Raw genomic sequence first — 23,199 nt, 5'->3', positions numbered from 1 at the left:
AAAGACTTCATTTTATCATTCTGAACCTGGACCCAATTCTTCAGATACAATATTCAGATACGATCAGGAGAACTGTATCAGCATTGATTGCTAATGTTTGGTAATTCGATCATTTTCCATTTGTGTAGTTGTTTACAGAGGCAGTAGCGGCTATGTTTGGTGCCATAACTGGGAGCGGAAGGACAGTTTACTTTTTTTGGCAGACAAGCCACCGTGCAGGGGTATATTTACCACGTCACTCTGAGTTCCAATTTCTTGTAATTTTCTTATTTTGTTCAGATACGATTGTTTGCAGATGTGCCCCATTCATTATATACGAACAGTACGTGGAAAATTAGAAATGATAAGTCAAATGATTACAACCACAAATTGCCCGTTTCGAGGACATTTAGGCCATCTCAACTTCAATCCCTCCCATCTAAAATGTACCACTAGTCTGTTACGTTATTAGGATGCAGTTTGTCAATATTATGGACTATATATAACTTTTCCTTCGAGATTAACTAGCATATACTTCTATACCAGCCATTAATTGATTGCAAGAATATATAATGAACCTTGAAAGACAGGTACGTGTGTGTGTGAATGCTGGTAACTCCAGTCGTTCATTACGCAATCCCGTTTCTCTCACTTTTCATTGGTGAAACCGTCTCGCGTCACTACTTGCGCAGAGACATGTTCTCGTTCGCCTGCTCTACAGTTAACTGGTACTGGGTATACTCACTCTAGCGCCCCCAATTTCCTCACACACACACACACACAAAATCTCACGACAAACGTTGTTACGCTTCCCCTAGGAGACTCGAACCTGCGCGCGTCCCGTAGTCGGAGCATAAAGCATGACGCCTTAGACCGCACGGCCACTGAGAGGGAGGACACCCTGTATAGAAAATTATAAATATGGAATGTACGTGTGTGCGTGCGCGCGTGCGTGCACATGTTCGACACATAAACGCACATGCATATTGGGAAGTTCAGTAATGGACATTTACGGGCTACAACAATGCCAATCACTCTTACAAGCACGAAGTGTCCTTGAGTGCACATGAATATAGGTGACGACATTTTTTCAATATTGATAAAGGTGATTCCAAGAAACAGAACCACAACAAAAATCGAACAATGAAGAAAAGAAAGTAGACAAAGATCTGTGTTAGATATGATAATCATTTATTATTCCAACAAATTACACGTATATATTATTGTGATAATTGCGATAACAATAATAGCACTAATATAAAACTTTCCAACAAATGTACAGAAAAATGTGGTGATTGTTGTGGTGCAGACAATGCCGCAATAATTTGATATTCTCCTTCCCTTTAACACTTTATTAAAACTTTCTTATCTATTTAAAACTTGTCTGCTCGTTACATTCAGGCACCTTATTAATTTCCCTCCACTTCTTTGTAGAACGTTGGGTGGCATATTACTTTAAATTACATCTTGTCCATTTTAGAACCTGTTGTTCTTTATGTTAATAAAAAAAGAATGCTAGTCAAAATTGTAATTTCGAACTGTTACGCACTTATAGATTTGTCCTTGAGGATGTGCGTATAGATTTACTCCTGAAAACAACCTCACTTGGCACCCATGAGAACAAATTAATGTACACATGTCCGCACTCTATAGTTAGCTGCATTACACTCTTCCGCTTGCCTTTTTTACACTGCTGAAGGCATAAAGAGAATTCCTAACTTTTCGCTTACACAATGGCAGTGAGTTGAACTTTAGAAAATTCGAATCCCGCGGTCCTGTGATTCGTATCACGTGATTGGATACCTGCAGTAGGTCTTCCCGTACATGTCCTGCGGAGGGATGATGTCCTCCAAGGGACGAACTTCGGAGCTTGCCCACTCGTCTTTCACCTGCAAAGATACAGAAAGAGTACCATCAGCACCAGTGACCAGCAGAAATCGTCTGCTTCTGTCAAGATCATGTGAACAAAATACGCTAAGAATAAGACAATTACAGACAGTTGCCATTAGGGTGTTTCTATTCGGACACCGTGTATAAACAAATACATACATACATACATACAGAGTGTACAAAACGTTTTGTTAAAAAGGTGGGAGGATATCCAAAGGCTGGTCCACACGTAATGTTTTCTCGTCAGTCTAGCATAAGGAAAATGTGACTGGCGCCAAACAAACGGCTACACCATTCAAGCTTTTTCTCTGTCGTTAGGCTATCATACAAGACTCACTATATAACATTAGGTGTGGACCAGGCTTTAGTTAATGTGAATCATAAGGTAGGGATTTTGAAGTTCCTTTGGCAACACAAATATGGTCACAGTGAAGCAACTTATGTCTGTGGCGTTTTCAGGGGGGTCACCCTTATCGTACAAAACGATTCTTAATTCATATTCTGGTGTGAGACGCGGAATGCCTTCGTTGTTAGGATAGGTCTGTTAGATTTGGTTCGCTTAGCATAAACACACTTCAAATATAATATTTATGCTTAGAGAAATAAACATAACAACGTAGGCATCTAGCCTAACAATGAAAGCGTTCTTCGATAAGGGAGATACTTACCAGATAGTGAAGAAAATAATAAGAAAGGATACAAGAGAAAATATATAGTTTTCACAATGTTATGTTTCTCTGCGTGTGCAAATTCCTGTCCACCTTCTACTTCTATTCTAGCTGCTGTCATAAATGGTTGTTCATTTACGGCACTACTTGCTTTGTGAGGTTTCAAATTATGGGTGCGTCACAAGGTGGATTCATTTATATCAGGTTGATTTAAATCGCCATTTAAATCACGTAATTTTTTTTAAAAAAATCACTAGTTTAAATCACTTTAAAGAAATAATTTCTATAATAATGTACGTAAGGATTTTGTAGATATCAGAATCACTTTGTTGAAAGTACAATAATCTCCTAATAATTGAATGGTATTTATTAGGCTATAAGAAAGGAGAAGAAAAAAAACAAAATATAGGGTATACTGATGGGGTGAAGATAAAAGAAACTAACGAAGGACTAAAATTAAATGGTGTGACTCAGCTGTTAGCATATGCAAATGATGTAGACTTTTTAGGGCATGATATAAATTCAATCAAGAATAATGCTAAAATATTTTTCAAAACTGCTAAAGAGATAGGTTTGGAAGTTAACAAAGAGAAAACTAAATATATCCTTACAGGCCGAAACCAAGTGTTAGGCAATAATCAAAATCTAATTATTCATAACAACTCGTTTGAACCAGTTTCCAAATTCAAATACTTAGGAGTAATATTAACATGTGAAAATTATATTAAAGAGGAAATAAAAAGTAGGCTTAATTCAGGACATGCATGTTACTTTTCTCTTCATAAACTTTTTTATTCTCGTTTAATATCTAAGAAACTAAAAGTTAAAATATACAAAACAGTAATTTTGCCTGTAGTATTACATGGATATGAAATTTGGTCCCTTACATTGAAATAGGAACATAAATTGAGAGTATTTGAAAAAAAGATCCTTAGGGAAATATTTGTACCTAAAAGGGATGAGGAGACATCTGAGTGGAGAAGGTTACATAATTTAGAACTACATAATTTGTATTCATGTCCAGATATTATTAGAATGATTAAATCAAGAAGGCCATGTGGCACGAATAGAAGAGGAAAGTTGAGTTTACAGGATTCTTGTTGGGAAACGTGATGGTAAGAGACCTGTGGGAAGGCCAAGACGAAGATGGAGGGACAACGTTGAGATAGACCTAAAGGAAATTGGTAGGGATGGAAAAGAGTATATAGATGTTGCTCAAGATAGTGACAGATGGAAGGCCTGTTTGGTTCAGCCATGAACCTTCGGGTTTAAGAAGGCTAGAGAGTTAGTTAGTTAGTTAGTTAGATGAGGTGAAGCTTATACGAAAGGATATGTAATATGTAATCTGTAAACACACTTAAATTTATCTTGAAATAAAATTCAATACTTTTTGTAGGCGAAAATAGCAAACTTTTTGTGTAGAATAATACACAATATACTAATCATGTTAAACAGTAAATAGTGTTATTATCATTAAATTGAAAGTAAACATGGCAGCTGATATTTTGTAAACTATCATAAAAAATTGTCAAAATTCAGCTACAAAAACTATAAAAAATAATTTACGTTACAATTATATAGTACATTCAGAAAGTTTTATTTTCACCGGAAAAAAATACTGAAATTTTTATAGCCATATTTACACACTCAACAAACATTTCCATAGTAGGTTCATATATGTATACAGTAACAGAAATAGAAAAAAATATATATTTGCATGTAATTTTTTATTTGCTTGAATCAAACTCTTCAAATATTTTACAGGGGCGTTTACCAGTTAGTCTTTCCCTAAAAAAGCATATTACTCTATGTATGACGCCAAAAATCACTCAAGTAATTTGAACGTGTTTTTTTTAAAAAAAAAAGAAAAAAGGATTTAAATATATAAACTCTAATTTAAATACAAAATATCGTCAAAAATGTTCTATCTTTTAAATAAAAATCATGATTTTTATCCACCCTCGTGCGTCATCATATTTGCTATCAGCTATCATGAATTAATACAGATTATGGCACCTTAAGGAAAATAATGCGTGGGGCAGCACACTTTGTGATTCCCCTGTCACCAGTTTAATCTGATCATCACCCATCTGCATCGTCGTGATTAGTACAATGTGCTTAATAGGGACCCCAAATTACACAAAAACAATACAATACTTAGCATTGACTCAATGTTTCCTATCAGGTTGAGTCAGAAATTACTGAATGTAGAGAAAATGGTGAATGGTGTATTAAACTTCAAACTTCATTTTTCATTTCATATAAGAGTCACGCGACCGAGATTACGTCATTAACCAAGATGTCGCTCAAAATGTAGCAGCAAGTTACAGTTACAGCGTGGCAATTGCATACCAGAATGACGGTGAGGCCATGAGACTGGGGAGAAGTAATTTTAACGTAATATTGTTGCCGTCGACTGTGGAGAAAGCGACTGTTTGCATCAAATTGTTGTTTAACTCCATTGCTGCTCACACGGCTCTCACGATAATCCTGGTATGCAATTGCCCACGAGGCGACTGTAACTTGATGCTGCATGTTCAGCACCATCTTGGCTAATGACGTAAGCTAATGTCTTATATGAAATGAAAAATGAAGTTTCAAGATTATGGGAAACCAGGGCAAGAGTGAACATCTTGTTTTATAAGTTGAACACGTAAATATATTACAATGGTATGGCATGAAAAATAGATGTTTTTAGTATCATAATAATAAAACGCTTATGAAATTAGACAAACTACAAATGTGCCATAGGGAATATTTCCAAACACTGCAAAAATGCCCTGGTGGTTGGGTCAAGAGTAAACGGTGCAAGGGGCAAGAGGGAACGCACAAGAAAACATTAGATGTTTAAAGAAAGATAAACATATTACATTACAATGAGCTCAAATGTTGTATTTGGAACATACATTATAAAAGAATTGATACAAAAATATCTCTACGAGTAGTCGCACCCATACAGAGGATGTGAAGGATGAAAGTTTGAGCACTGCTTTGGTGAGACCACTCCTGGCAAATTGCACAGCAACCCACATTTCACCTTCTGGAGTTTTGGCAAACAATTCACCAGAGAATTGGCAAAGTACATTATTAATGCTTCAGATGTATCAGGTGTTGTTTCATCTACTTGCACGGAAGAGGTTTTATTATCAGATCCATGAAACGAAGGTATTTTGTTCGATTGTTTACTGACAATTCTGTCTCTAATGATGAATTTTCTATTAGCCTGGCCGGCACTTTTGGTTTTCCTTGGTCATTCTACAGGCATATTTGTGTGTGGTCATGCTGTAAGAACAGTTCATCTTCCCCTCGTTCTGTGTTAAACTGCTGTAAGAGAGGAAATGGAGAAATAGCTAAAATGTAAGGAGGGGGGAAGAGTGCCTGTTCCTTCATGCCCCGTGCTCTCTTGCCCCGGTATTGCAGTCTTTGACAATCGTGACTGCCAGATCCCGGCTGGTAACGTGTTCTTTTTCAATATCATGTCAAAGTAATATTTAGGAATCAGGCTTTTTGAATAAAAATTTACAAACTTTAACTTGTCGTACATACTACGCTATCATATGTAAAACAAACGTGCACAAAACTTGCTCAGGTAGCAGTTTTCAACGATACGGGACTTGCCTTCCTAGGCATCGTAGTTAAGGCCAAACTTTCTGTTGCCTTCAACACTCGCCATCTATGATGTGTTTCCAGTTTTCGCTATTCACTTGTTTAGCGGTGTTGCTAACTCTAAGGAAATGTCACATTTACCCTTGCCCTGGTTTCCCATAATACACCATTTACCATTTTCCTCTGCATTCTACTGTAACAAACTGCATTTACTTCAAACGTGCAGCCATACTTCTGACTCACCATCCCCACTCACTTCGAGTACTGTATTAATGTAATTGTTGATGTTGAGAAATTTTCACGCTTTTCTTCCAAAAGTAAAAGGAACACCGTTACTCACTTTAGGCTAAAAGTGACCCCTCTAAAAGGGCAAATGCTTTTTTTCAACCTATATTTCTATCTCTTGTAACATAACAGCAAGAATCTTTAAAAACTATAAACTTAGTAAAAATTCGAATTTTACAGCACATCACTATTCAAAGAAGCAGTTCCAGAAGTGTTTCATTATTTGAAATTTAGTTGAAATACAGTAAAATCGTATTCTCGAACATTAGCATTTGACAATAAGTGTCAAGTCAATTAGGTACGAACACAATATTAAATTTACTTGTTTAACAAAACCTCAAATTCTGAATTTTCATAGCAATTTAAAGCCTACTTTATTAAATTCGAAAACTAAATCTGCCATTGAAACTTGTGTTCGAATAATTTCTGTCTTTTCTTTTTAAACTTTTATCATACGACCGTATATATATATGCTGAAAATTTAATGGTCAAACAAAGTTGGTCTGCTCTTCAAATGCATTGTTAATTTCCTTTGAGCTGAGGTTTACGTAAAGGCAATATTGAGATATCTCACCGAGAAAGTTTATTTAACTAACATTCCAGATAATTTTATTCCTATGGGGATTACGTTTTGTTTGATGCAAGCCTCTAATGTAACATCTGTTGAAGTCACATGTAAAGGATTGCTTATTTCTAGATACCATTTTATCACTTGCACAAGCTGTAACGAAGGAATGTATAGTAAAAATACTAGGGGCTAAATGTTAGAACGCGGACACGTCCAAAACATATTTCAGAATACGAGATGTATCCAATGCGAGATGTATGTTATTGGTAGAATGCTCCACCAGCGTAAATTCATAGGAATGTAACATTTGCTGCACATGGTACACACATGATCGGTACATAAAATACGAAGAATACAGGAAATATCCCGCAGCCAGATGTGATTAACATTTCACTGTGTTGGAAGTGTATGATACGGTTTGGAGGTGGTTGAGAAATGCTAGAAATTGAAGGCAACAAATCGTAAAGCTTGTGGAAAGCTTTGATAAATTGATATATTTGTTTACGTGTATGGTTTACATTACACACATATATCTTCTGTAACTTACCTTGGGAAGTGAAGGATGAGAGCTATCTGGAATCAGCACTTGAATACATTCATGCGAATTGTAACTCTGAAATAGGTTGAGAGAAGTGATGGTGTATTACCATGAGATTAAAGATGATGCGTGTTTCAGCGAGAGAAACGCCACAACGCTCCTCTTGCAGCTCTTCCTAGCAACATGGAATTCATGTCTCAACCTCTCCCTTATCAAGTGTCCAGGCTTCTGTATAGAACTGACTCCTCCATCCCTAGGGAACTTACCACTTGCATTTGTTTATCTTTATTCTTTACTCCCCATTTCTCCTACGGCAGGTTAATTGCTGCGATGTGGATGGCATGAAGTGATATGATTAAATACAAGGCTCCTTCAAGGTTGACCAAGACTTTCGTGAGTAAAATATTAACGAATCAATGTGGTGCTGCATTACTTCGGCAGGACAGAACATGATTGATTCCTTGCGAGTAATCATGATCCTTTGCGATGCATTTTGCGCATGCGCAGTAGTGTAAACAAAGATGGTGGCAAGTAGTGTATCTGTTGCTGTGGAACAGCGGTGTATAATGAAATTTCTCGTGAAGGAGAAAATGAAACCTGCTGAAATTTGGCATAGACTGCAAGCACATTATGGTGAACAAACACTGTCATGGGCAAGAGTGTACGAATGGTGTCAACAGTTCAGTGAAGGGTAGGAGTTGGTAGCAACTGAACCGCATGGATTTTTGAACCGGTAAGATTTTGGGAACTGCCTTCTGGTACATGAAAGGTGTTATCCATGTGGAATTTTTTTGGAGAAGGGTGCCACTATTAATGGCCAATATTGCTCAACACTGCTTCACGGTGCTGTACATGGGGCCGTTCGGAAGAAAAGACCTGGAATGTTGTTGAAACATGTCATTCTTCTCCATGACGATGCAAGGCCACACACGACCCATTTGCCTCAAACAACACTGGCCAACTTGCACTGGGAGGTTTAACCACACAGTCCTTACAGCCCAGATTTAGCCCACAGTGATTTCCACTTGTTTGGGGCTCTTAAAGAGCATTTGGGCGGGATGCACTTCCAGACAGATGAGGAACTCAAGAATGCTGTCCTCCAGTGGTTATGACACCAACCTACTTCTTTCTATGCCAAAGGCATCAAGGAACTTCCACAATGATGGCAACAGTGTCTGGATGTTCAGGGGTAATACTTTGAAAAACTGACATAGTTTGGTGCTTCTACGTATGTATATTTCCTGTCTAGAAATAAAGTGTTCGATACCTGATGGAGGCCCATAATGGTTCGGATCCCACTTTAAACAGTAGGTCCTGTCCCGATTAACCTCTCTCCGAGTAAAGTTGACTTAAATCAAAATTGTAATGAATCGAACACTAGTACACTACGACAAGCATTTCACAAGGAAGACTGGTTCCTATTTCTCCAATCAGGTTTATCGACACAAAATAATGCAGCGACATTTGATATTTGTCTTCGACAAATGCGTTAAAGATTGAAAGACAGACGTCATGAAGAGCAACTGATGACCCTACCTCAATTATAAATATATCACCTGGTCACTAATCTAGACAAAGAATGCTTTACATGAAAGAAATGTTTCACATTGATTCTTATCTTGTCATGCAAGAGGTGGTAAGTAGAATTGCCCTTCCCTTCGAAAAGACAGTTTTGGGAACAACGAGAACAAATCAAGGAATTATTAATTTCCAAACGACTATTACCGGAAAGAAATATACATATATACGCACATAAATGTGTGTCTGTGTGTGTGTACAGTCACGGATATTTTCTGGTTATAATGACTTCATTTACTATACATAGGTTCATTACAATACAGAAATGTCAGTGACTGTACCATAGGCGCCGACTTGGGGAGGTTAAGACACAGTCGGCCCCCCTCAAATTCACGTAGAAGGATACGTTTATGTATATTTACATATAAAAAGTATTGTTTATCTTGCCCCCCACAAAATTTATCTTATTTTACATCGCTTTTTGGGCCACTTTTGGCTGCTAATTTGCGAAGATGAGGATGAGTGATGATATGATGGAATTGAGGAATAGACAATCACAAACATCCTTATCCAGGCGGGGTACGAACCCGGGACACCTGGCGTCGTAGCGCGATCTGCTAACCACTCAGTTGGGCTTTACACACGCACACAAAGAGAGAGAGAGAGAGAGAGAGAGAGAGAGAGAGAGAGAGAGAGAGAGGCGGGGAATATGTATTTGAAAGGTGGTTACATGGACAAAATCGGCATGAATATTCGTTTTTTTAAACCGAAATAGATTTGAAATTGATTAAACATTTACAGGCAACGTTGGACTTTTATTCGAATTGAAAGCCCGGCCAGCTCCATTATTCTTTCCAACAAAGGTTCGTCCCTTTGAAACAGTTTCTCCTCCCCCTTACCATTTTACCCCATACTCTTTTTACGACTTTCTCCGAGTCTAATCCCCTATTTCCCCGCTTTCCATCTGTTCCTTCCTATCCTCTGCACTTTCACCCTTCTGTGTAGTTCCCGATATCTTCCTTTGTAATCTCCTTCTTCACAGAAGTGATCCCCTCTTTCTTTTCCTCCAAGCTCAACTTCATTCTTTTCTCCTTTTCCTTATCTTCATTCCGTTGGTTCAATTTGCAATCCTTTGATTAAGGATTAGTGGACGACGATATTCAAACATTGAGATTCTTAATTTTGTTTTGCCTTGGATTTGATGCTGAACTTTTATTCAATATTAAGAGTTATCTGTAAAAATAAATCAAGTACGTGTTCACCAAGGAATTTATTTCGATGTTCATTCAATATTCGCATATGCAAGCAGGTACGAGAAACAAGAACTACGCTTACTAAATATTTTGTATGGATGTACAGTAACAGGCAATAAAAATGGGATACTTACATTCTGAAGTACTCGCTTCTCTGCAAGGCCAAAATCTACAGTACAGTGGTGTTAGAAGTTGGCATTTGATATTAATATTATTGATATTCAGATCCACCTATCGCCGTAAAGTTAGACAACATACATAGCGTGTCTCATTTTTATTGCTGGTGACTGTACTTGTAACCTAGAATCCAGATTCTCTGCATTTATATATTTAGTGCATGGGTTCGATCTACTACAAATATTGGTTGTTTGGTGTCTTAAGTTCACTTTGTGCACAATAAGGCTAATCGAAACTTGACCTACAGTTTAAAGTGGGATCCGAACCACTCTGTGCCTCCACCGGGTATCGAAGATCTACTACAAAGAGAAAACGTATTCGGAAGAAAATCTAGTGAAGAGAGTTGAAAAAAATAACAAATGCAGAAACATAACTGTTTAAAAAATACGTAACTGTATAACAAAATGCTAGACAATGCTGTCACTCCATTTTGGGTTTAATATGCATGATACGTGGTTCAGTATATTTTCACAACATCTTATATTAACTTCTGCATGTTTGTCAACATTCGATATGGAAACTACACGTGCTTCAGTTATACGTAATGTACTATAAGACAAAGTCCACGAACTCTTGGTGAATAATGAACAAAAAGTAGAACAGAGGCCGTATATTTTGCTGTTAGTAGACCACCGCATTATTTCCAGACGTGTTAGCCGCAAATTTAAATTTTCATGTAGTATTTATAATTATGATACATTTAAATGTGCCTTTACTACATATCCTTGCTATACCCTTACTTTTTGCTGTTGACTTTTTATAAATTTGCTAAACATTTTTTATGGCTTCAAACTAGATAAATATTGAGATTCTATATGGTTCATGTGGGAACCTGATTATAATAGTGAACAGTTCGCTTCTGTTTGTTGAAAGTGTTGTAATAAAACATTTTCATTTATTTCATTTGTATTGACAATGCAAGTTTGATGTGAACCTAAAGCAACTTGAAATTGTTCTTTGTAAAGTTAACAGTTAAACGATTTTACTGCTAGTGACATTAGCATGCAGTTTTATTTGGACATTGTTCAATGTCAAGTACATTAAGTATATTTACTTTAACACTACATTTGTAGAAAGCACATATTCTCTCGTCTTCAGATGAACAAATTTATTTTCACCCGTAGTGGGTTTTAAACTTCCGATAAACCTGTTAGTTTGCTTCAAATCTGGTGCGTTAACCAACTGGGTTAACAGTGGAGTAGCTGGTTGGCTTTGGTGTAGGAAGTTATTTACCTGAAGACGAAACAGAAGAAGACTCTCTCGAAACGTACTGCTAGAATAAGTATAGTTAAAAGCACGGGTCAGTAGATATTGTCTACTTAATACGGTACGGTATGCTAAAACATTCACAAAATGCAAGCAATTATAAAATTCGGTCACTTCAGAGGTAAATTGGATGTTAACACCTAAGCCAAGTATAAAATATATTTATATTCAAATGTTTTTGGACACACTAATTTCGTCTTCAAACACAGTGCGTTCGTTGTAGCTCTGCACCGAAATAGCGCGTGAACAATTGTGAACAACTCTTATAACACAGGTTAGTACTCGTTTTGCAATATAAATATAATTGTCTATGCTAAAGATATGTGCGTAAATAAGCGAGATGTTATGGGACGAGAATGTCTGCGCCATGTCACGCATTGTCACGCGCTAACTCGGCACGAAGCCAAAACGAACGCAATTTGAGGTTGATGATTCACTTGACGTTCCGATAGCGTGGTGGTAACGATCTCGCTTGTAATTAAGGGGTCTACAGTAGAGAAATATAGTGGTTTGGATTTCACTTTTAACTGTGGGTTCAATCCCGATAAAGTGGATGTTAAGCAAACTTTGACATTCATTTGACAGAAATTAAATCAAAAGGGCTACAAGATCTTTATTAATTTGATGAAGCATTTGTATTTACAACATAATAATTTTGAGTTTTGGGTGTCAATTAATTATATACTACGTCGAAGTATACATTGCATGCCAATTGTCTCAAACTCTAGGCAAATTAAATATTAAGTAAGCATACATATCACGATATATTATACATTATGTGAAAAAATGTATCATATGAACTTTCGACAGTTTGCTTGGTTGTCGAGCGCATTACGTGATCAACTTTTAATCTCACCAACGATTTTTTCTTTAGTTCGAACACCGGCCTAGGCATGGGCGTTTTTTGGGTGTGAATTTCACCTCATTATCACTCATCCCCATCGTCGCGATTTGACAAAAGTGGCGGAAAAGCGACATAAAACAACCAAGTACAAACATTCGCACGACATAACAACATATTTTGGAATATACGAGATGGTGCCTGGAATGCAAATTCAGCATCATTAATTTACCAGAATATTATTTTACTGTATCTGAAATAACATCAGTAATTGTTCCGCCGGCCCAGAAGTCCTCACCAAGCATCAAAAATTGCCAAAAATAGTTATTCGATATTACACATCAGAAGTGTAAATACACGACATATCTATTCCAGCTAACGGCATCCTTCTTACAAAGGAGACTATTACAACACAGTGTTACATGACGACGTCAGAAGCCGTTGCACATACAGAAGGTTCGAGATAAGACAGAAATGCTAAAAAAGCAAATCAATCATTCTAGGAAGTGGATAAACACAATAAATTTATCTTACACTGCACATCGGAGATACTGAAGTTCCTAAAATAATGCGATGTGTACCATGTGTGCCCTGTATTAGTGCGAAATATAATCGCTTAAGAAAGTATTTTTGGAATATTTTAAAGTTTGTTATTAAAGTGCACTTGATGCTTTCCGGAACCTACAAATCAATTTACCGATTTGGTTTATTTTACTTCGCTTTTCTGCCACTTATTGCTAATCGCCAAGATGAGGATGAGTGATGATATTATGAAATTGATGAAGGAAAACTCACAAAGAACACCCATGCCCAGCACGGGATTCGAACCCGGGACGCCTGGCGTCGCAGTACTGTGTGCCAAACACTCCGCAAAAGAGCCGGCAGACCTACAACTAAAATTTTAGTGCGTATCACAACAGGGTCTCGACAATCAATATGGGTGTGTATCACACAAATACATATGTCAGGGAAATTAGTTTTTCACTAGTAATTTCTTGAAGTTTGTTTTCGTTTTCAAAGATTTCAAAACTGCTATAAGCATCTTCTGAGATTTTAATGTACTGTACTATTTTTAGTTAGCATTTTATCAACTTTTCCAGGAATCATAAAATTCAATCACTAAACCATGAAGCAAAAAAAAGTGAAATATATTCCAATTGATTTTACTACTTCTGAATCGAAGGTAGCGTGCAACACGCGAATGTAAAACTGGGAAAAGTATTTTCGATTTCCCTAAAGCTGTACATAAATAGCATAATCGGTTGAAGACAGATCACCGCAGTCTCATACCGTGCAGAATACAGGGGAATTGTTTTCTCATTATATTCTCTGCATAATCGACAGAAGAACAAACTCAACCCTGTTGTTTCAATATGATTTATGTTTGTCTTTTGCTCATTTTATTCGATTTCTACCTCTTAGGTTAACCGTGATACTGAAGATCATTGTCTGTAGGTGTGGTCAATATTATAAACGTGTGTCGTGACAATTTCCGTGACGTCATGTTTGCAAATCATCGTGAAATAGAAATATTTACAGTCCCTACTAAAAGTTTCAAACCACCTTGTCATGTGTTCTTCAGACAAACAGAAAAGTACATATGCGAGTGCTTTTCATGAAAATAGCACTTTCATACAAAATTGGAATTATAATGTAATGTTATTGAAAGGTACATCAAGATAAAGAAAGTATAAGGGCATATTAATGTACTTATAATTAATAGATACAATTAAACGTACAATTTGTAAAATCATTAAATCTGAACTTTGAAAATGTACTTGGAAGCAAACATTTCTCCTGAAATTAGAAGAATGAAGTGTAAAATTTTAATATTGAATATGTCTACCTTTAAGATTCAATGACATTTGCACACGTTTTCTCATGCTGCGGACAAATTTCTGGCATTCTTGGTGCGTAATCTTATTCCATACTTCGGAGATATGTTCATGACGTTCCTGGACATTCCTTGGCTGGCGTCCGGCTACACGAAGAATTTGTTTATTGTAAAACCACGCAGGTTTTACTCACATTCAATGCTACTGCAATTTCCCTATGAGACCTATTGCATCTGTACATACCAAATATTTGCCATTACACGGCCACGGGCACAGATTTTCTCCCCATTATTACGTAGCTTGAGATTCAAACAGCCTGTTTATTATCAAGCGTAACGAAAACAGTTTTGACTTGCACAATACTGGTACTCGAGATATGTCATTCTGCGCCATCTATTGACACACATTTCAACTAATGACTGATAAAATTTGTTCACTCCAGTGCAGTCGCTGAGGAAGATACTGTTATCTGAAGACCTCTCAGTTTTCGCTGTATTTTTATAATTTTGCAAATTTTAGAAGAAGAAAAACACGAGAATTTTTTTTTTCGACGGAACCTTCGTTCATGTTCCACAATACTGGAAAAAATTCAGTACTGCCATAACGACGTCGGTTACGTGTATACACATTCAGCTGTACTTCAAAATGCTGTATTTTTCAGTTAAGAAATTTAATTTTCCACTTCGTATCTCAAGAACTACAAGAGGTATACCAATATTTTTTCGGCAATATATGTCTCACACACTATATTACTTCCATACAATTTCACTCCATATTTGTACCAAAAACTTTCGGTCAGGATTAATTTATATGAAAAAAGTTGGTGGTCTTAATCTTTTGGAGGGACTGTAGAAACAGAAAGCGAAGGAAAGACGAAAGTAAAAGAAAAATACATGAAAAAGATATGGAGAGATAGAGAGAGATGGAAAGAGAGGCATGGACAGAGACAGAGGGAAGGAAATAAATAAATGAAGCGGGAGAGATAGACAGAGGTGGAGATGGATAGGAAAAGAATAGAAACTAGAGGGAGGTGGAAATGAATAAAATAGGAAAGTAGCTCTAGAGAGAGAGAGGTGGAGATGGAAAGGAAAGGATAGAAAGTAGAGGGATATGGAGAGAAAGAAAAGAGGAAAGGATACTCAAGAGAGAGAGAGATATGTAGAGAGGGGTGGAAATGTAATGGATAGAAGGTAGAGTGGTGTGGACATTAAGAAAACAGGAAAGGAGCTCGAGAGAGATAGAGAGAGAGAGGCGCAGAAGGAAAACCAAAGATGGAAACTCGAGGAATAGAAGGAAAGGAGCTCGAGAGAGATAGAAAGAATGAAAGAAAAACAGATTCAAGAGAGAGAAAGATAATGAAAAAAAACTTGGGAGAGAGAGAGAGAGAGTGTGCAGGAGAAAGATTGAAAGAGAATGAAAAACATTGTAGAGAGAGAAAAAGAGAGGCAAAAAATAGAAAACAGAGAGAGAGAGAGAGAGAGAGAGAGCGAGAGAGAGAGAGAGAGAGAGAGAGAGAGAGAGAGAGAGAGAGAGAGAGAGAGAGAGAGAGAGAGAGTAATAGTAGAGGAAAGAAATAACAAGAGTTAAACAGAAAAAAATATATTACACAAGAACGAAGGGAAAATGAAGAAGAGAAATAAGAACAGAAATGAGAATAGGATTGAAGTAAAAGTCTTTTCATATCTAAATAAGAAATCTCTCAGCATTGGCCATAGCCGTGACCAAGGTAACGATTAACACAGCTGTTGTCATTTTTTAATTATCAAGATTGCCCGGTAACCGTTCACGACTCGGCAGACGTTTTACACATCTCTCACGGCAGTGTCTTCATCATTCGTCACGAGTACTTGTCCATAACACTTCTCTGTGCAGGATGGGTACCAACGCTGGCAATAGGCGAATTTGCGAAGATGAGGAAAGTGATGATATCGTGAAATTGAGTAATGGACACTCACAAACTCCGGCACGGTGGCAGGCAGGAGATTACTTCGAAATGGACCTGGATCCTGCCTAATGTATTTGGTGGGTAATAAACTCATCCTTTATTGGCTGGTTCCTCCTTCGTGCTATGAAAACTCTTGTAAAGCTTCATCATGCGTAAGCTCTATTTTGTAATTGTTATTAATACTAACGTTTTTCTTGCCACCCCATTACCTTGCTTGCATTGTATGTAGTAGGGGAAACTGTGGTTATCCAGAACAAAGACGTAATGGCGAACATCTTACAGGTGTTCTGCTATAAGAGTGATCCAATTGGTTCCGTCACCTAGCACCTGTCACGCACAGTCACGGACAGTTCTGGGTTAAAATGAATGCATTGACTTTCAATGGAATCGTTAAAACCCAGCAGTGTCCGTGACTGTACAATGCCTGAAGCTCCTAGCGGTGTCATTCTGTGAGATATCGAACTCAGTGGACAAATAATGTATGTTTAAAAAAAACTCAATATGCTGACCAAGGCAGAAATTCATTCTATTATTAAACATAAACAAACGTAACGTTTCAACTATCTACCAAGGTCTTCTTCAGACTCTGTACCTTGTACAAATGAGACAAGGTACAAAACAGGACGATATGTATTCACAAAAATTAGTCCCCCAGACGCAAAACTATTACAAAGCAGTTTTTCTGGAACATTGCACCAGCTGGTCTTCCCTTGTCAACTGTACTTTCACCTTTCATCTGGAAGGTGGTTGGAAAAAGGGAAAAGTGTGTGAGATAAAGAGTCCAATAGTCTTGTGTCTGGAGGGGAGTAATTTTTGTATATATATATCGTCCTGATTTGTCCCTTGGTCTTCGTCATCCTTCAAGCCTGATTTGACAGAGAAGGAAGTCCGACTTCTCTTCTCTGCTGCAGTCCGTAAAGAACGGATATGTCATGTCACGCACCGACGGAGTGGCTCGAGGTACGAGGTCTTCAACGTCAGAGACCAGCAACAGCGGCAGGAAGCGCAAAGTGAAGTCCGACTGCACCCTTTGGAACACAAGATGATGCTCCAGACAGCGAAGTCAGGTGGCAGCAGCAAGGAGGCGGAAGGTCTGCCACTGCTTCCCCTACCACCAGCAGCCATGCAAGTACATCCGACAGCCTTACTCCCATGGGACTACTACAATTTGATTCGACACCGTGCCCGCAGAAGCAGATAAGGAAGCCTTTGACTTGCAAGCCAACTTGCATCAGAGTATTTCAACAGACTGGTTTCGCGATGGCGAGCCAAGTAGAAGCTCTTCTCCCTTTGAGGGTCACCTTTACCTACAGCAAAGGCAGCTGTAGAATACACACGCTCGACAACTCGGGATACTCCGCTGTTCGACAATTCCTTCAAAGTCAGCAAATCGAACACGCTTACGGCTCCACGGCCTCCGAAAAAATCAAAGTAATCATCCGACACTTACCAAAGGACTTGGATCTCGACTACATTTTCGACCTCCTGGAGACGCAACACTGGCTATGTGTCTTCTCCATCGGATGACATTCTACTAAAGCACGACCCAGAAGAACGACAACCAAATTGGTGCATCTTCTCCTCCTTCGACCAAGCAAACCCTGCCGCTGGTTTTGGTTACGCTGAACAAAGAGTAGCCCGATAATTTTCGGTTTCACAAAATCAAGATGCTTGGACCTTTTCACATAGTGGTAGAAAAATACCGTTCTCAACAGATCCTGCAGTGCTACATATGCCAACGCATAGGGCACGGTCAGAGTCACTGCTACACCCGACCCCGATGCGTCAAATGCTCTGGTGACCACTTGACCGCCGATTGTTCCAACAAGGATCAATCTATACAACCCACTTGTGCTAATTGCAAACGAGGTGGTAGAGCAGTTTCAGGCTGAACATTGCTCTCAAGTAAATCAAAAAAACATTCTATCCTATTCCGCTCGAAGGTGAGATCCAAATCATTATGTGCCTCAACCGGGTATCAAATCCGAGACCCCTTGGCATCTTCGTCGACTATCAAGATAACCACAGTTTAAATACACAGTATCATTTCGGTAAACCGAGGCTCAATGTAGTCAAATCAACTACGTCAGTCAAATGCATCTAAGTTATCTTGTAAAAATCTCTTTAAACCAAAACAGCTTGTCTTTCTGTTTGAATTGCTGGGTTTTAAAGAAAATGGGTGAGATTCATGTAGCGAAATAAAATATAATTGCGCATTTAATACATTCTAGGGCCGGGCATTAGAGTTTCCCAAATGCCACTGCTGATGCCGGCTGCACACAACAAGGCCATTGTTTGAAATTCGTTGTGATATGAAATCTCGGAACTCCATCTCCTAATCTCAGTCCACTTCCAGTGCCTGCTGGAGGAAAGCAATGAGAGCACTACTTACCCTTTCAACGTCCCTGAACACCCTGAAGAGATTTCGACCAGCGAGTTTCTCGATGTCCTTCTCCGTCCACCGACTGCTCCCCAGCAACTCTGCCAAGAGATAAGGATACCGCGATACATCCTCAAGTCCTTGTGGAGTTCTGCAAAGAGATTGGGGAAACACTTAAATCTTGCTAAATAGCTCAAGGTCATCTTTGGATGCAAACTGAACTTCAACAGCACAACAAAATCAAGACGGGATGCAATGATTATTTATATTATGAATATACATGCTTCTTTGTTCTTGTAAATCTCTTATAACTTACTTACACGTTTCAGTACTATGTACATTGTTCTCTGTTCTTTGATGCACATGAAAATGCAAACATATTACGAGGGTCAGTCAAATGGTTATTGCACTAGCATGAAATAAGTAGCGCATGGAATATGAAGAACGGTTCTTATATTTACATGAATGGACACTTTCAAAACTGTCACAAGGTCTGTTCAAAACTTTGTCATATCGTGACACTAGTTTCTCTACACCTTGTTCGAAGAATTCCTGTCCAACCTTCGATAATCATCCTTACGTCCCAGTTGAAACTTCCTGGTCGAAATGATATCGCCGCTTCGCAATTTCTACTTTCATGGGCCAAACACATTAAAATCGCAGGGCGCGAATTCTGGACTATGAATCAGTTCATTTCCATGTTCAACATTGTCCTTCGTTTTAGCAGTTGACAGCCTTTTTGCTGGTAGTCGTTTTCAATATCCGCAAGTACCATTCTCGAACATCTCACATCATTTTGCGATCACGTGAGACGATATTGCTTTATCACACCTTCTTACCCACAGCAAACTAGTAACTGCATGCACGTAGAGTTTGAACACCACTTCCAACTGACCTAACATGTTCAAGCTGATCATATCCAATCCCTAACAGCTATGGCGAAGAGAACCGTGAGCAGTGCTCACAGCCACGTTCATCAAAATGTATCTTTCCGACAAAATGTCATGGGTAAGTGCAACTTATTTTTTGACAGACCCTCGTAGATACAAATGCAATACCACGAAATTTTACAATGGCTCTAGGATCATAAATTCAGAAAATCAATAAATAGAGAGAATACCACTAAATTTACTTTCAATTAGTTCAATCTGAAACAATATTTTCTGAATATTAGTATTTGTGACAACATTTTTAACAAATAGTATGTAATCTTAATTCTTAATTCCATTGTTTATCCTTTTACCTAGTGCGTTACGGAACGAGAGAGCAACACTTAACTTCTATTCAAGTGAACAAAATATTTTATGTATGTGGTAGGATCGACGGACCTGTGTCTTTTACAACAAATGCAGTGGGCCATCAGACTCTCAAAGGTTCTTCCCAGGTTCGATTCTACACACCAGTAAAATAGATTTGTTCTTATACCCTGTATTTATTGAGCTGCATTGCGCATACATTTCTATAATTGTCTAGTCAGTGAACCTAAGCTCATTTCGTACAGAGGCTTGTTTTCTATTCTGTAATAATTAAAATATTGTATGTGCTATTTTAATTGATGAACAGAGAGCGATTGCAAATTAATATTCAACTTAAACAATGTCGTGCCCTTCACATAAAAATCTTAACCAGATTGGTGTGCACTAAATTTTAAAGAATGGACGAACACTGGGCTCCATATTGACACTGAAGTGGAAGGTAAAACAAATGAATTAGTGAAACTAAAACGTAATATTTTACTCTCCTATCCTACTATGTAAAAACAAATAAATGACCCGTGTCGCAACACCCCGTCAAGGCCAGGGCATACATAACGATTTCCGGTCTCACTTTCACCTCCCACCATTCAACCAGCTACGGGGTGACGTGTGGTCAGCACGGCGAACTCCCAGTTGTTGTTGTTGCAGGTTTCCATAACCGGGTCACACTACTCATACGTCACACGGCCACAGTCGAGGACTCACTAGAGATGATATGAACATTAAAATACAACTGAAAGTGTATACCCTGTCCCGGCTATCTCTGGAGCAAGCGAAGGAAAACTATTTGCGCAAGTAGTGACGCAAGACAGTTCCACCAATGAACACGCGAGAGGAATCTGGATTGTTTGGAGAGAGAGGGGGGCAACTGCAGTTACCAGCCTTCCCAGCAGCGTGTACTGTTTCGCTCTGACACTCTGAGTTGCCTTCCTCCACAGATTCCTGGGATAGAGTATAAGTCCACTTTACGCACAGTTTAAAGTGAGATCAAATGCACTGTGGAATGTACAACCACATTGGATCGAATCCGAGATCCCTTTATTTCAAGTTGCACGTAATAATAATTATGAAATGTGAACTTACAGTAACAAATAATATTATTTTCGTATTCAGAAAGCGCTTTAAAATAATATACTTACAAGTTGATCCCATCATATCCGGCTCCGATGCCAACGTGATCCACCCCCGCAACCTCTCTAATGTGATTGATGTGAGCTGAAAGAGAAAACAGGAAAGGAAATAAGTGAATGACGAATGGGCTGTTGGAAAATATCATAGGACATTGACATCAACATATCCGCAGAAATAATGGATCAAAATGAAATATCTCTTTGAGAACAAAACCCAACACCGATCAATTCTCTAACGAGAGGAATCTTAAATTAAGATAGCAAATGCCTCATATTTTCTGCAGCGCCAATTCTCCATTGATTGATGGAGTTCGTAAGACAGCGTTGCACTTCCGTGATGATAGACGATCCATTGATTTCCTATTCTGAGCTTATGAGGTGGAAAAAAATGCAAATTAAGAAATGAATCTTTGGATCTCGGTGATATTTTTCCAGTTTCTAAAGCAAATTAGTATCAGAGGAAGCGCAACTTGCTGCAAAGTTCAGCACGTGAATCTTGCTGGAGAGTTTCAGAATAATTCTAGAAGTCCAACTGTAAATCTGGGACAATGTTAGATGAACATACCAAGAAGCACAAATACGTATTTTTATTTTTGGTTATCCTGTATTGTTTATTCATATTTTGTACAAAGTAGCAGCGACGTAGATGCACGATGAATTGAGGAAAGGAGGTCACATTAACGATTCTAATCCACGACCTCTAGTTTGACATGAAGCTAATCTATCCACCTCGCAAATACAATTTTTTTTGGGACTTCCAGAGTTAATAATAGGCCTAGGTTTTTGTAGACATGCAGTTCATATAATAATAATAATGTATAATACGAAACACACAAGCTTGTAGTAAAAAAAAATATTTGCGAGCTTTAATGCTAACTAACAGTTTGGAAGTTAACACTGCGAACTCAAAATTCGTCTAATCGAATTATCTAAGACGTTTTTAACTTACTTGTGAAATTTTATCACCGCATATTTTGGGTAACTATATTCTGAATAGAGATGTTGAACATATCATTTTGCATATTATATTAATGGTGCAAATTTCAGAATACTTGATTTATTTCTCAATATAATAGTCATAAAATAAATTTCAGAACTAGTTTGACTTGTGTAAATTTAAAGTAATACAACGAACTCACCTACAACATCCTGCATCGTAGCTGTTTCATTGCAGCTTAGAAAATAATTGTAGAAGGCCACCATGACAATACCTCTATTCTCCGCCTGCAAAGAAAGGAGAGAGAGAAAAAATAGCAGATTTACTAAATATATTAACTCCATTATACGACATGCTTAGGCAATGACTTGGTAATAGGGTAGGGCAGGAGAAGGCAAGGGAATAGGATATCCTTTTGTCTCCCTCAATGTACACTCTTCGGAATATTTAATTTTAATGGAGAGAGAGAGAGATATATATATGGAACTGCAGTGTATATACAGGGTGTGTCAGCAAAATCCGTACAAAACACTAAGTTCGTTAGAACAATTGCTTATTCCTAAAAAACTTGCACTTAGCAAACAATCATTCATATGTTACTGAAGGGATCCTTCCTAGGTTCTGATATTCGCTTCGATCGCTGCCTCCATTCTCTGTCTGAATCGCGAACACACCCTCTGTATCTGCTCTCGTTCCAAATGCACTAATGCTGCCTGGACTTGTTAGTAACATTTGTGAAAAAGCTCCTCACGTAATAGTGCAGGGGATTTACATGTGAGCTATTCGAAGGCCAGAAGCAAGTTGCAGCGAGACAGTTCCCTTGGTCTTGGTAGCCTCAGACAGCATCTGCCATACCTTGATCACATAGGACGTGTATCTTCGGTCCTCTTCAGCGATCTGATGCATGATGGCCTCACTCACCCGCAAAGTGGTGGGCAACACAGTCTACCTCGGGCACCAGAGATACTTATGATTGATTTCTTGGCAAACTTTTTGCGCAAAAACCTTCAATAAATCGCTGCTCTAGATTCTATTCCACACTCGACCTTACTAAATCGCATATTTCGACATTCTGCTCGTCTTACACACACGTCTGGCCAACAATCAACTATTTATGAAGTCAATTT

The 23,199-nt window shown here is 38.1% G+C and overlaps 1 protein-coding gene across 1 annotated transcript in view; it reads right to left on the bottom strand.

Annotated features, from left to right (window-relative positions):
- Nucleotides 1-1,741: 1,741 nt before the first annotated feature.
- Nucleotides 1,742-23,199, bottom strand: part of LOC146000523 (dipeptidase 1-like) — a 196,932-nt gene continuing 175,474 nt past the window's right edge. The window contains exons 7-10 of the mRNA XM_083138268.1: nt 22,275-22,359; nt 21,145-21,220; nt 18,762-18,900; nt 1,742-1,868 (exon numbers count right to left, since the gene is read on the bottom strand). Of these exons, the coding sequence (XP_082994394.1) occupies nt 1,767-1,868; nt 18,762-18,900; nt 21,145-21,220; nt 22,275-22,359 (402 nt within the window). The 3' untranslated portion in view covers nt 1,742-1,766. The remainder of the gene's footprint in view (nt 1,869-18,761; nt 18,901-21,144; nt 21,221-22,274; nt 22,360-23,199) is intronic.

Source organism: Lepisma saccharinum, chromosome 16, assembly GCF_977018435.1.
Source record: "Lepisma saccharinum chromosome 16, izLepSacc3.1, whole genome shotgun sequence".
In the NCBI taxonomy this organism is placed as follows: Eukaryota; Metazoa; Arthropoda; class Insecta; order Zygentoma; family Lepismatidae; genus Lepisma; species Lepisma saccharinum.
Note: the sequence above shows the minus strand (reverse complement) of the source record. Positions and strands in the feature narration are given on the sequence as shown.